General features: G+C 34.5%; 1 protein-coding gene across 1 annotated transcript; it reads left to right on the forward strand.

Annotated features, from left to right (window-relative positions):
• Positions 1-1,308: 1,308 nt before the first annotated feature.
• Positions 1,309-4,372, forward strand: LOC114271445 (uncharacterized). The gene is made up of 5 exons (XM_028213065.2): positions 1,309-2,434; positions 2,560-2,679; positions 3,226-3,395; positions 3,489-3,693; positions 3,791-4,372. The coding sequence occupies exons 1-5, from the start codon at positions 1,871-1,873 to the stop codon at positions 3,947-3,949; spliced, it is 1,218 nt and encodes a 405-aa protein (XP_028068866.2). The 5' UTR covers positions 1,309-1,870; the 3' UTR covers positions 3,950-4,372.
• The last annotated feature ends 10,984 nt before the right edge of the window (positions 4,373-15,356 follow it).

The following is a 15,356-nucleotide window of genomic DNA, read 5'->3' on the forward strand; positions in this document are numbered from 1 at the left end:
TTTAAATTGTATCAATTCTAATAATATGTTAAAACTAACAAAATATAAGCAATTAAGGTAATTGAATCATTTTTTTTATCAGTAGTGTTAAATAGCGGCAGTGACTATGAGCTGAGGAAGGAATGGAAGGGTTGGGATTGGGGGTGAACTGGAAAGGGAGAGTAGCGGTGGAGTGATGGTAGTGAATTGACAAAAAAAAAAAAAAAAAGAAAAAGAAAAGAAAAAAGGCGGTGATGGACAAAGTGTCTAAATTGACAATCTCAGTTAGTTATATCTAATTATTAAAAACAAATTGTTAAAATTGATATTATTTTGAAATTTTAAAATTTAAATTAAAAAAAATCAATATGGTAAAATAACACAAAAAAAAAAAAAAAAACTATTGTTTGACCGTTGTAACAAAATAAATTATGGATTTTTAATTTTGTTAATTTGAACCCTAAAAATTTAATTTGTTTCAATTTGAACTATTTGCATGTTTTCGTTAAGTAAAATCAATGAAAATTAAGAATTTAGTCATTAAACTCAATGAAAATGAGTATTTTATCTTCATTAAGTTTAATGACTACAATAATATTCAGCTTGTTTGATTTGGTATTTCAGGATTCACTTTTTAAAAAATTAAAATTTTTTGTTTTCCATATTTTTTTTGTTTGCATTGAAAATTGAATTTTTTAAAGTAATTTTAAAATTTTTAAATACACCTTACATAAATATACTTAAAAAGTATAATATTTGTAAAAAAAAAAATCTTTAAAAAATTCACCAAATATCAAAAATATTAAAAAAAAATTCATTACATTTTCTTATTCTTGTGTATAATATTTTTTTTTACAAATATTTACTTTTTAGATATATTTAAGTAAGGTGCACCTAAAAAAGTAAAAAAAAATTATTTAAAATTTTAAAAATATTCACTAAAAACAAAAAATTTGAAAAATAAAAAAATTATTTTTTTAAAAAATTGAATTAAAAAAATTGAACTAAGTACGGTGATTTTTTTTCTCTATTTTATTTAACGAAAATAGATAAATAATTTAAATTAAAAATAAATTAAAATTTTTATATTCAAATTGACAAAATTAATTAATTTTTTTTTTTTTTTTTTGTTATAAGAGTCAGATTCCAAGATTAAAATTTTATTTTTTATTTTGTTTAAAATTTAATATTCTTTAAATTTTCCCTTTATCCGCAATTATTTTTTATTTTTTATTTTATTTCGTATGAATCGCAGATGGAAACATAAAAGGGTGGCTTTCAGTTAGTGAATTACTACATTATACATAGGACTAATTTAAACTTGGTCCTAAAGCTCTGCAAAACAGGACTCCCTTGCAATGCTGGAGAGAGAGAGAGAGAGAGAGAGAGAGAGAGAGAGAGACCATGATATAGAGAGATAGAAAGAGCGCGTTATTGAGAGTCTAGTAAGGAAAGGAGTGGAGCGAGGATTTGGGTGAGAAATCAGAGAGAAGCAAAGTATTGAAGACGGTTGCTTTAGATTTTCTCATTTTAGAAAAATTTTGAATTTTGAATATGGTTTTTTCTTTTTCTTTATTTTCTGTCTGTTTCTCGGACAAACAAACAACTGGGTTTTGAGCAAAATCCGAATCTCGCAGATACACTTTCTCTCTATATATACAAAGCACAATCTTTGCTGAATTAACGATCTTGACTCCATCACCTCGAGATTTTGCTTCTGGGTTTTCTCTCAAACCCCCTCAGATTTTGATTTTTGATTCTTTAGATTTTGGGTATCTCAGAATTGTACTGATTTGGTGGATCTGTTTCTGTACATAACTCCACCATTTTGGGTTTTTCCCTATTTAAGATTGCCCATTATGTGTTTGTAATTAGATGGCTGAGACCAAAAATGGCTCAAGAAGAACATAACCACAGGTGTAGCAATAGCAGCAGTGCTGGTGGTGGAAACAGATCTTCAAAAAAGTTGAAGCAAAAAAAAGTCCCACAAAGAGGACTAGGTGTTGCTCAGCTTGAGAAGATTATATTAGAGGAACAACAAAAGAAAGATGCTCTTTTACTATCCAATTCACTTCTATCACCAATTAATTCTTCATGTTTAGCTGTTCAATCTCAATGTACTTCCAATTTTTGGCATAACCCTTCGCAAACCGATCTTTCTTCGCCAAATTTGATATTTAGACTGGCCCCTTCGATCCCCAACGTTGATGTTTTGCATCCGAATTACGTACCATTGCCGAAACCATCAAATGTTTCGGGTTTGGGGCAGGGTAATTGGCCTAAGTTGTGGAATGGTGAGTACAATCTTGAAGGGGAGAACCATAGGTTGGATCACAATGGATTCGCATTTCGGTCTAATTTGAATTTACCCTATGAATCTAGCCCCATTTGGCCTCCCCCTAATATAATACAGAGGACACCGCAATTCCAGCAGCAACCTTCTTCTTCATCAATGGTTAGTAATATTAATGAGTCCATGTTTTTTTAATGTGTTCTTAATGGAGTTTTCATGATTTGGAATTTGAATTTTGGGGTTTGTGAGAATTGAAGAAGGACTAATTGAATTTGTGAAAATTGTAGGTGACTGTCTCATCAGGTACTTCATCATCATCTGAGATCAATTATCATCAGATAGAGCCCCCTTCAAACCAAAGCTTTTATGGCAACAACTACACACCTTTGTGGCATGAGGAAGAGAAGGTAATGCTCAACTTCCTTTCATTTTCTCAGCCTGTATGCCACAATTTTTCCTGCATTTGGTTGAGATTCACTAGAGCAAGTTCTATTTATTAAGGTGACTCTGTTAAAATCATTAATTTCTGTAGTTTACAATTTGATAGATGTTTTCTTTGAAAGAGCTAGAATTGGTTTTTCTCATCAAAATCAAGACATTGGAAATATGGATCTTTTATATGTTCTTTTTTTAATTTTCTCATGTTATAAGTAAAAACTCATACGAAAACAATTGGATTGATAGGATTTATATGTAGAAATTTTATATAGAATGATTTGACCTCTTTACATCCATTCATTGGAAAACAAAAGGTTGATTGATAATTGCCTTTGTCACATTATTCTGTATGAGTTTTTTTGTATAATAATTCTATAAGCTTAGCGCTTTCTTTATTCTAGTATGGGATTCTTACATATTTCAATTGTATTATTTTTCTTAATGACATTTAATGGAAATTTCTTCATCGATACTTATGGGTTTTTTTCTTCTTTATTTTATATAATGTAATTTAGATGGTTGGAATGAAGAGGCCATATCCTTTCCCTCCAGATAATCTATCAGGCCCCGCTTTCCCTTGCAAATTTCCACCCATCTTTGTTCCTCCCATCACTAGATCAGATGAATCAGCTTCATGTGGCAATGGAGGCACAGTTAGTATTGAACCCAACACCCCAATTTTCAGGTCAGCTTTCTTTTGTTGATTTGTTATATATACATAATGTGGTTGTAGTTGTGTAATTCTTGTATACTAACATTGAATTAGCATCCTCTTTAGAGAAGGCCCTTTGAGCTCAACGGTCTTGTGTGAGCTGAATCCAAAGAAAGTGGTAAAAGAGAATGGCAATTTAAACGGAGATTTTCTCACATTGGCTTCTCCTGCAACAGCTTTGCCCCAATCTAGTTCAAAGTATAAGCACCCTTCATTGTATCAAACCTCATATACCCGAGAATTATCAGAACTTCAATCTCTACTGCATCAAGTGAGATTAAACAACAAAAATCCATTATCAATTTTTTTGATTCCTGATTTCATTCCAATCGCATCATCTAATGGTTTGCTTGCATTATGTTTTTCAGGGAAGTGCTGAAGACCCAATTCAGCATCCTGGGCCCCAAAAACAGCCTTTATACATCTTCTTTCCTCCGGCAAAGGCACGGATTGACCAAGCAACAACCACCGTTAGCGGCTGCAATGGTGAAGTTGGTGAAAAACATGACCTCGATCTGAAGTTGTAGGAGGCTTAGTCCATTTCTTCATGTTTTGACAGGCCAAGTTGTTTTCCTCCAAGAATTGCCTTAGCCCACTGTTTGTGATTTTTTGGCAGGCTGCAGCTTTTTTTCTCAAACATGCTAGGATGTGGGTTTTTTTTTTTAGTTATTTTTATTTTTATTTTTATGGGTAAAAGTACAGATATGAATATGGATATTGCATTATGTAAGCATGAAGCATGAAGATGACAGTGAGGAGAGATGCAATTGACTTGGTTTTATTTTGGGAGTCGCAAATTTGATGCAAGGAAGTTTGGTTGTGAAGAGATAATGTTGTAGATACTGATTCGTGCACACTCTTGTGCACAAAATGATGTTGTCATGACAGTAAACTGATTTAGCTCCCAAGTTAATCTTAAATGAGTTTTAATTGATCTTATTGCGAGCCAACTTAAATAGCTTGATTTTTTATAATGCATATGATTGAGTCGAGCCGAGTAGCAAAATTTTCAAACTTGACTTGAAAATTCACAAGTTTTAAAATGTGTTTAAATTTGACTTGATTTGTTTACGTAAGTTAATTTCTAACAAACATTTAACAAGTCAAGCTCAAGTAACTTGTATGTTTGTTGTAACCCTAACCACACAACATTCTCTGCACAATTTATGTAAAAATTATGTGTCTGTTGCATTGTTGGTTGTGCAATATTTGGGTTTGTTAGGTTTGCTGTTTCATTTTGTTTGGTTGGTGGATGAGTCAAGCACAACCTTTGATTGGTAAAAAGTTTTTGCATGTGGATTTTGGGAATCTGATCACACTAGTAGATGACTGATGAGAGCTATGGCTTACTGTGAGAGATTTGTTTGATAGGGGAAGGATACCATGCTTACGTCATAAATTGCTGGATCCTTATAAGGATTTAGATAATGAACGGCTATATAAATTTTATAATATTTTCAATTTTTTTTGGTTAATTAATGTGTCATACACTAACAAAACATTGATACTTAAAAGAGGATTCACTATAATAATATTTGTAAATGCCACACTAATTAATAAAAAAATATATATAAAATTTATTTGTATAACATTACTCTTTAGATATATATATGTATATATTTGGGTGCTAATATCAACAAAATTTATGTGGGTGGAATGAGAATTATTTTAAATTTTTTTCCTTTACTATACAATGATTCAGTTTCTCTTCAGTTATTGAGCTGTCAAATAGCTGACATAGGGTTGACAGAGTCCGTGATAATTAGAGGTGATTTAACCAAAAAGCAACTTAAGAACATTTCCTTAAAATCTTATGTGATAACTTACCCTGTAATATTTAATAATTCTAAAAAAAAAAATTGGCATTTATCTAAGTAGTATTTTGCATTGCCCTATGTATGTCATATTTGACATTAGCAAGGTGTCAATTATTTATTTATTTAATTTTTTTTTCTTTGTTTATGTAGGACCTGTTAAGAGGGTTTTGTCAAAATATATATTTATAAAAAAAAAAAAGACAAACAAAGAAATTGAAGTAAAAAAAGAATTTTCTTATTGACTAGTGTTTATTTTTAGAAATGTCAAATTACTAATCCTTCAAGTTAAAAAAAAAAAGTAAATTACCAATAGGTCCTAATAGTTGGACTTAATTTTCACCAAATCCTATTGAAAATAAGCGTTGGTAAAATTGTCACTAAAAATAATTTTTTTGTGACAATTTTTTATATATGTCGCTAAAAATTAATAATTAGTGACTTTTTTTTGTCATATTTTTATAAATTGTCGTTAAAACTTATAATTAGTGACCATTTTTTTATGACAAATTTTTCCCATAGGACCTATTAGACAATAAATTCACTTATTAGGACCTACACGTAAGTACCACTAAAAAAAAAGAAATCTCATTTCTTTTATTTTCTCTCAATCACACCTGCTGTGTTTAGTTCAAGGGTTTGATGAAGAATTTAGAAGGGGTAAAATGTAAATGAAATGTGAATGAAATATAATTATATTTCGCACACCTTTCACACTTTTTCTATTTCCATTTTCAAATCCCTACACAAATTCACGAATCAAATACAGCCTTAAGAAATCAGATCATGGTTCATAAGCTGTTAACATAACTCAATTCATAATCAAAATATCCAATTAAAATTCAATACAGACAAATAACAGACAGACCACAATATCAAGCTTGCACACGAATGATACACAACATGGAATGCAACATCATCATGGCTTTCTATATATCCCGAAAAATCACCATGCCATAGTTCTAGACATTTCAAATCTACAAACTAACCAAAAAAAAAAAAACATTCGATAAGTTAAAAAGGTAAGAAACCGCAATTGATTAGTCAGTCGCCAGAAAGTACCAGCCTCTATGAATCTCTCTATGACCAGCCAAGAACATAGTCAAGAACATACACGAGTGTTAGGGAGAACAGATAGAGGAAGAACGCCACTAAGGCTGTCTAAAGAGGGAAGGTGGCTCGGAAGCTGGCAAATGCACCCATCACGAGGCAAATGACTAGAATAACCAGAACTTTCGCTGAAAAGTCCCATGTCAATCCTCGGACATAAACCAGGGCTAAGAAAACCGACAAGCAAAGGACATTGTTCATGGTTACTGCCCCATATAACTGCAACAGAAAAAACTCAGAGGTCAGGTATTCAATAACTTCAATTAAATTTATAAAAAATACTTCATTTTTATCTATATCTATCATACACTTTCAATAAATCATCTAATTTAAACTCTTAAATCAAAAACACAAAACAATTAAGATATATTTATACAATTATTTCAATCTAAAACAAATACTAAACATATAGAGTTCTCAATTGTTTTTGAAGAGTCACACTGCTTTTACGTAGTTTTGAGGGAGCTTGAAGGCAGTTTTTCTCAATTTCAATATCTTAATTCAACATAAGCCACATTTACTAAATGAGCTATCATTTGGGTATTATCTTTTTCTTTTTCTTTTTCTTTTATATGAAAGTAGCTTTTTTAGTTTTCATATGAGGGTACACTATTACTACTTTATCAAAAAACAAAAAGAACTAAGAAAATGAAGTGTATAGACAATTTGGACGTGTCCCACACTGCCCAACTTCAAATTTATTTCATTTACTTCACTTTCTGGACACTCTTTCTAGATACGTAGTGGTTTTGATAGGGGTATTACATCCAGAATTAAAAGAGATTGTGAGTATGTTGTGGGTGGGTGTGCAAAGTTTGAAGTGAGTGTGTTTGTTGTTTAAGATTTTTGGTATAGATATTCAAAATATGTAAACTTGGGTGTTCAAATTCTAAGAAGTAGGCTATTACATATATATATATATATATATACACAAATAAAAACATAGTCAGAGTATTCAATTGAACACCCTTCCCCTAATGTATTGCTGCCATTGATGGAATACAAAATTTGGTCTCTAAAAGTGAAAATTTTGTTGTAAAAGACATTTAGGGACCAATTTTTATCGTCATTAGGATAGTCACACTACTAGAAAAGTGGTTTTTTGCGACGGATTATTTTACCGTCGCAAAAAATAATATTTGCAACCGCAGGTTCATAATTTTTTCTCTTACTATTTATTTTGCATTTTTTTTATTCCTATGCCCTAACCTTTTTCACTGTGACTTTCTCGACAATTCACAACAGAGATCTCTGTCACTTTCGTTTGCTATGGTCGCGCGCTCTCTCTCTCTCTCTCTCTCTCTCTCTCTCTCTAAGATTGTGATGAGAAGCAACAGACAACAATGCCGGAGCTACTAGGGTTTGATGATCAGAAACCAGTAGAGATCATCCGCATTCAGACCTCGAGATGCCAGCCTCGATTCTGTCATCTTCACCGTCGAATCCAACTTCAACCTCTTCTCCACAACTCATTTTTGAGATTAAACAAGGAAATGGCGTTATGAACTCTCTCGACCTCTTAATCTCGTTCTCTATCTCTCTTTGCTCTCTCAATCTTGCTTTCTATCTCTGTTTCTCAATATCCTGCTCTCTCTTTATGGTTCTTTTGAAATCTATATTTTTCATTCATTGTCACTCAGATTGCCCCTTGGATTGTCCTAAATGATCTCTCTAGGGCAACACAAAATCAACATTGGGGGTGTTTGGCAAGAAAAAAAATAGCCTAGTTTAGGCTAAAATTCACAAAAAGACAAAATAGACTAAAATAGCTAATAAGACAAAATATCACATCAAACCCATAATCATTTCACTTTTTCTCTTACAAACATCACATCCAACCACAAAAAAATCCAATCATCTTCCCAAACACAAAAATTTTAACCTACTAAAATAGCTAAAAACTAAAATAGCCTACTAAAATAACAACTTCCCAAACGAAGCCATTTTTAGGTGTGTGAGTGATTTTCTGACCACACTGCCCTCTTAGTAACCAACTAGAGAGCACCGGCAGAATAGATGGCACCGGTAGAATAGATGGCACCTGGCTGACTTGCAACAGAAAGAGAAGATTCCGGCGGTGGTTCGTCCACCCGGGGGCACTCCGACGATCAAGTCAGTATATCTCTCAAAGATAAATCAAGTGCTAAACTCACAAACTTGAGTTTCAAAAGCATACCTTAGACCCATGGGGGTGCCTCTCTTTTATAACCAACATAAACCTAGTCCCAATAGAAGCCTAACTTCTATGGACTCAAGATTACTGCTAATCTTGGACTCCTAGTAAGATTAGGATAAACTCTCTAAGAGTCTTATCTTAATACAAACTGAAGTCTTCTTTCATTCTAGGACTCTCATCCGCTTATCTCGGATTTCGATATTTTCGGAGGTAACCTCGGCCTATCCGAGATGACCTCGGCATAACAACCAGGACATGTAGCACCTCGGCTGATACGTCGGCATCACCTTGGCCATGTGTTGGTACTCAGAAAATATATCCCCACAACTGCCCCTTAGGTTTTATTACCTCGACATTCTGAGGTGATGGAACCTACACTGTTCGTTCATCTGTGCCCCTCTGTCCGAGATCAAACTCGCCGACCTCAAAGTTCCCTGGACTTTACTGTCCACTTCTGTCAAGTATCAAGCTTCATGCTTTCCAAGCTGCTCGAGATCACACCTCCTAGCCGAGGTTCTTGTTCCATTAATTCGTAAACTCCAAGAGCTTTGTAACTGTTCCACTCACATTCTTCGGTGGGTTCCCGACTTCCAGTCATCTATTTGACTCCAGCGATCTTCATATCGGCGTTCATTTCTCTTGGTAGGTTCATAAACTCTTTTATTAAGCTCAATCTTTCATAACTCTTCTGAATCCGTTTACTTGCCCTCTGTTGTCTTCTATTTTCGTCTATTTTCAAGTTTTGAATTGTTTGAATGCCTGACACTGTTCTTGCCATATCCGCTTTCTGTTGCTAGCATCGTGTCTGGGTCATTACTTTCTTGTTCTTCACATACTTACTTAGTGCTTGTGCACTTGGCTTTATTCTTGAACTTTGTCATCTTCTTGACTCTGATTTTTCTCTTTTTTCATTCAATTCTCTGGCTTTTTCTCTTACTAGCTCTTTTGCTTAAATCCGTCATTGTTCTAAGCTTTCAAGCTCTGCAACTGTTTTTGTTCCTCTCCTCCGGTGAAGCTTACATCATTCTGTCATTTTCGCATCCGTCGTCAGACTTCGGCAATTCTCATTCCGGCTTTCCTCTTTCTGGTAAGCCACTGTTCCTCCTGGTTTTATTTCTTGTTGCTTTCCAAGAAGCCCTGCTTCATTGTTAATCACCATTGCTGTTTTACCCGTTGTTTCCAAATCATCTTCTTGAATACACACTATTCACACATCTGTTGATTTCTGCCACTGTTCTTGGCTTGACACACTTGTGCAATCTTTTTGTCTTGATTTCTTGATAGCTTCATCACCATTCTTGATTACGAATTACATTCTTGTTTATATTTTCTGTGTCTTTTTCCAGATTCTTGCTTTCAATCCTTGCCTTCAAACTCCGAGGTGCCAATCGCCCAGAAGAGCTTTGATCAAACTCTTCGGGAGATCGATGCTGAGCTCGAGGCCGAGAAAGCTGCTGAGAAGTCTTCCCAACTGTCTTCTATATCCTGCCATTGATGCGGAGTAGTTTTGTTTCCTTCTTTTACTCCTTGTACCTTGTACCTTGTACTTTGTCCTTCTTTGTATGCTTTTAATCCGGCCGACGTGCCATTTTTGTAGTCTGAATAATTTATTTTTCAATATTCAGGTCGAAGTGCCTTCTTTCTTCTTTAAATGCATTTCTCTAATTTCTTCTTTGAATGAATGTCTTCTTTTTTCTGCTCTTGTATGATTCTACACTTAGAATAATTTGCATGTCTTCAAAGTACACCTTGACTGTGCAATCTCTTTGGGTAAAATACCTCTGTCACAACTTCTAATCTTGCTCATCTCGACCTTATCCTAACACTTGAAAATATTGTAACAAATATTTTCACAAGTGTTGCTTAGGACTTGTCACTTTCTCAATGTCTTCTATCAAGACTTTAGTTTTTCATATTTCAAATTTTGACAACCTGGTAGTCTCGGCAAGTATGCAGATATTGCTTGAGCTTTGACTTTAACTTGTAAATTTTTCTTAAAAATTTCAACAAGTGTTTTAACTATCATCCTTTATCATAATCTCGGCTTAACTTCAGCTTGTTAATTTTTCTCAAAATTTCAACAAGTGTTAAACCATCTTCTTTTATCATAACCTCGGCTTAACTTCAGCTTGTAAATTTTTCTCAAAATTTCAACAAGTGTTAAACCATCTTCCTTTCAATACGACCTCGGTTTAACTATAACTTGTAAATTCACATAGAATTTCAACAAGTGTTTAAACCAATCTTCTTCCGATATGACCTCGATTTAACTTCAACTTGTAAATTTACACAGAATTTCAATAAGTGTTAAATATGACCTCGGTTTAACTTCAAATTGTAAATTCACACAGAATTTCAACAAGTGTTAAATATCACATCGGTTTAACTTCAACTTGTAAATTCACATAGAATTTCAACAAGTGTTAAATATCATCTCGGTTTAACTTCAACTTGTAAATTGCTACAAATTTCAACAAGTGGTAAACATCATATCGGTTTAACCAACTTGTAAATTGCTACAAATTTCAACAAGTGGTAAATATCATATTGGTTTAACCAACTTGTAAATTGCTACAAATTTCAACAAGTGTTAAACAATGATTTCGGTTTTACTTCAACTTGTAAATTGTCCACAAATTTCAACAAGTGTTAAACAATGATCTCGGTTTAACTTCAACTTGTAAACTTTTCTCAAGTTTCACCAAGTGTTAAACAATGATTTCGGTTTAACCTCAACTTATAAATTGTCCACAAATTTCAACAAGTGTTAAACAATGATTTCGGTTTAACTTCAATTTGTAAATTGTCTACAAATTTCAACAAGTGTTAAACAATGATTTCGGTTTAACTTCAACTTGTAAACTTTTCTCAAGTTTCACAAAGTGTTAAACAATGATTTCGGTTTAACTTCAACTTGTAAATTGTTCACAAATTTCAACAAGTGTTAAACAATGATTTCGGCAAGCTCTTCTCTTCTCGGACTTAATTATCTTAGGCCGAGATCTTGTCTTCTGGGATCTCGGACCCGAGATCTGGAACCCGGGATCGACTTACTTGGGCTGAGCTCTTGTCTTCTCATATCCAGTGTTATCTCGGCTTGACAGGTGAGGTCACCTTGGCATCTTGTCGCTTTCTCTGGAGGTAATCCCTCAGATCCTCCTTGGTTCGTCCAGGAGCTTGGTTATCTCTGGATTTCAGCCTCTTTGGTGCACTACTTCACGTGTCATTGCGAGTCCTTTTGGACCTCTCTCTATTGGTCGTGTCGAAACAGAGGTCCTTCTCCTGAACATGTCGAAGTTCTTTGGAGTCAGCTTCCTTGGTGCGATGTGTTCTCTGTGAATCTCCCCTTCTTGATTCTCCTCGTCCGACCTCTCTTGAAGGCCGGTGAGAATGTTCCTTGGTCCTATCGTGCTGAGGAGTCGTAGGAGTTATGTTCTGCCCCCCTGCCTGGGTATCTTTCTTGGCTGTTGGAATCGGCGTATCTTGTGACGGCAACGATGGCTGGAGGTCGTCCTCGTTATAATACTTGCTTCGGTCTGATTTCTTCGGCACGTCGCCCTCCTGGCCGACGTCCTCTTCTCCGTGATTCTTATCACGAGTTTCTTCGTTGTAGTTGTCTTCTTCGACGCCAAGGTCAATATGTTGCCCACTCTCAGTAGGGTTATCGTCCCCAACCTTCTCTTTCGGTCTGTCGTTGGCCATCTATTCTTCTTTCGTTCCCACAGACGGCGCCAAATTATGTGAGTGATTTTCTGACCACAATGCCCGCTTAGTAACCAGCTGGAGAGCACCGGCAGAATAGATGGCACTTGGCTGACCTGTAACAGAAAGAGAAGATTCCGACGGTGGTTCGTCCACCTGGGGGCACTCCGACGATCAAGTCAGTATATCTCTCAAAGATAAATCAAGTGCTAAACTCACAAGCTTGAGTATCAAAAGCATACCTTAGACCCATGGGGGTACCTCTCTTTTATAACCAACATAAACCTAGTCCCAATAGAAGCCTACTTGAGATCGTTCTGGTAGATGCTTGGTTCACATTTTTTTTTTGGGCTAAGAATTTGGAGCAACATTATTTGGATTTATTTTATTTTATTTTATTTTTTTTTACCTGTTGTTTGCTTTTATGTTATACTTCCAATTTTATTATGTCTCCCTTTTCTTTTACAATTTTGTTCTTTTTGTTTATAATAGTAAAGTTCAATTGTGTTTCAGTTTGGTGGTGATGAGATAAGTTGAAGCTCTGTTTGTTTGGATTGCTATTAATTTTGAAATTCCATAGCAGAGAGGATGTAATTGAGGTTCCAATTGTGTTCATGAATAACATGTCAATATGTCATGAATTTTGCAGGAAACATTTTTGTGTGTTGTTTTTTTCTTAGTATCTACCAATTTAGTTGGAATTTTTGGGAAAATTATTATTCCCTTGGCAATAAATTGAGCCTTCAATGTACTTAACTAAAAAATAAATATATACTGAGCCTTTGGGTATTTTTGAATGAGGCAATCAAATTGATACAATATCCTCTCATTATATTTGAAAATGTTAATTTAATATGGACGGCTCAAGTTCCATTTGGCATCAGGCACTTTCGTTATATCATGTCATTAGTTTCTACTAAGTTCCCTTTCATTCCTATTTAATTGTTGTGCTAATACTTGCTTGATTGTGGAGACATTTTAATCTGAGTGAAGTACTTCCGAGGGAAATGTTTTCTTAGAAAATTATTGAATTGTGGGTTTTATTGGTTATGGTTTAGGGGAGTGATGTCAATCTATAGTGGTTTAATGGCTGATAAATGTTTATGAACTTCTTTTGTAATATGGAATGGTGACTTTTCAAATGTTTGATCTTCATTCAATGGAAATTTGCTATTGCTGCAAGTCTATTGGCAACTATGCTCTCATCTTTGTCTTTCTCCCACTCATTTCCATTATGGTTTGATGATAGAGGTATGTTTTTTGCTATGTTACTTGGGTTATGTGTGAAATAAATTTTGAACCTACATAAATTTGGTTAATTTATATGATAAATCAATAAATGGTGGTTTGATTCACTGGTAATTGACAGGGTTCTGAATTAGCATTGCAAGTTATCTAATCTACTAGTGGATTTTTTAGTTGTATGGACCTCTTTTGATTGCTTGGACATTCATTATAAGCTCTTGTGCTTGGAGGGATGCCATAGCCTCCAGGTTTGCAGTCCTCTGTTGGTTCTCTTGTGATATACTTATCAGGATAATGATGCTAAAATGTCACAGTAATTAAAAATTATGGCATGTGTTCTGATCAGTTTTCTAGGAGAATGACTTCAAGCCAGACCTTGATTGTACTGTTGTGACTTGAAGCTTGTTTTTATATCAAATATATCCTTGTTTTTATAGTTTGATTTGAATTTCTGGTGTGTTATGTTTGTTTTTGTATTGTTGTTTGTTATCTTGTCTGTGCTTGTTAAGACAAACACAAACACGTCTGTGTGTAATGAAAACCAATATAGAAGTAAAACCAATCATTTAATTAATTAGCATTATCTTGTCTTCATCACAATAATCTATCTCATCTTCTTACTATCCTTGCATTTTTCTTCTCTTAAACACGTCTTATTTTCTTGCTTCCTTGATCATAATTGTTGTGCTTGTCCTCTTCTTAAACTTCCTTGCTGATTAGTTGTGTAAAATTGTAGGGTTAGCAGGGGCCACTGCTGATGTGCATTGCTATGATTTATTGACAAACAAATGGCCTAGGTAAGCCCAGACCCGTAACCACTTATCAGCTAGCAACAATACTTTTGACGTTATGTTTTTTTTTATTTGCTTGTTATGTAGTTCTATTATGCTTTAATGAGCTTTCTTTTGCAAGATTACATCCTTTGGAGAACCTCTCACTCCAAGGGCAACACATGTGGCAACTGCTGTGGGTGCTATGGTAGTTATTTAGGTTAGAGGACATAATGATAATTTGACAGTTTATCCTTTTTAGTGTTTTGGCTACTTTTTCTTCTTTCATTTAGTTAGCAAATAGTAACTACTCCCTGTTATCTTTCAATCCAACACAGGCTGGAATTGGTCTAGCTGGTTTGTCTGCTGAGGACCTCCATGTTCTTGATCTCACACAACAACGACCACGATGGCATAGGTTAGATTCCCCAAAATTGTCCTTGCCCATCTATTTATAGAAGTACTTTCACATACATGTAAGGATGTACAATTATTTATTTTCGTCATACATCTATTAAAGCAACATCAATATCCCTTTAGGGTTGTGGTCCGAGGTCCTGGACCAGGGCCACGTTATGGGCATGTTATGGCTCTGGTGGGGCCAAGATATCTGATGGCAATTGGTGGGAATGATGGTGAGTCGCTTGATATCTACTTTATTTTGTGTGCTCGAGTATGTTTTCCATTTTCTGGTGTTAAGCAATAATTTGATGTATGATTCTAGGAAAGTGTCCTTTGGCTGATGTATGGGCCTTGGACACAGCTGCCAAGCCATATGAATGGTAGAAATTGGAACTAGAAGAGGAAGGTCCACCTCCATGCATGTAAATTTCTCTTGCTCAGACCAGTAGCCATTTATTTAAAAAAAATTTAGTTGATCAATCATTTGTTCCTCTTGCTTTGATTATGTATGCAACAGCAAATGCACCTTCTAATGGCCTTCTTCTGCTTTGTGGAGGGAGGGATGCTAACAGTGTGGTAAGATATATTTTTTGCATGAACAATGGTTTCAATTGGTTGATATATTATAAGCCATGTACTTGAGCTAGCTTATCTGTAAGTAGTCTATTTTTCTAGGGACAATTGATGATTTTCTTTGTGTTTTATATGTTTTCTC

The sequence above is a fragment of the Camellia sinensis genome, chromosome 7 (assembly GCF_055761805.1).
Source record: "Camellia sinensis isolate YWXY chromosome 7, ASM5576180v1, whole genome shotgun sequence".
Taxonomy (NCBI): Eukaryota; Viridiplantae; Streptophyta; class Magnoliopsida; order Ericales; family Theaceae; genus Camellia; species Camellia sinensis.

Bases quoted from the DNA above. Each gene is read 5' to 3' on its own strand.
- LOC114271445 (XM_028213065.2), top strand. From the start codon at position 1,871: ATGGCTCAAGAAGAACATAACCACAGGTGTAGCAATAGCAGCAGTGCT. The intron at 2,435-2,559 runs GTTAGTAATATT...TGAAAATTGTAG, and splicing joins AACCTTCTTCTTCATCAATG to GTGACTGTCTCATCAGGTAC. The intron at 2,680-3,225 runs GTAATGCTCAAC...AATGTAATTTAG, and splicing joins TGTGGCATGAGGAAGAGAAG to ATGGTTGGAATGAAGAGGCC.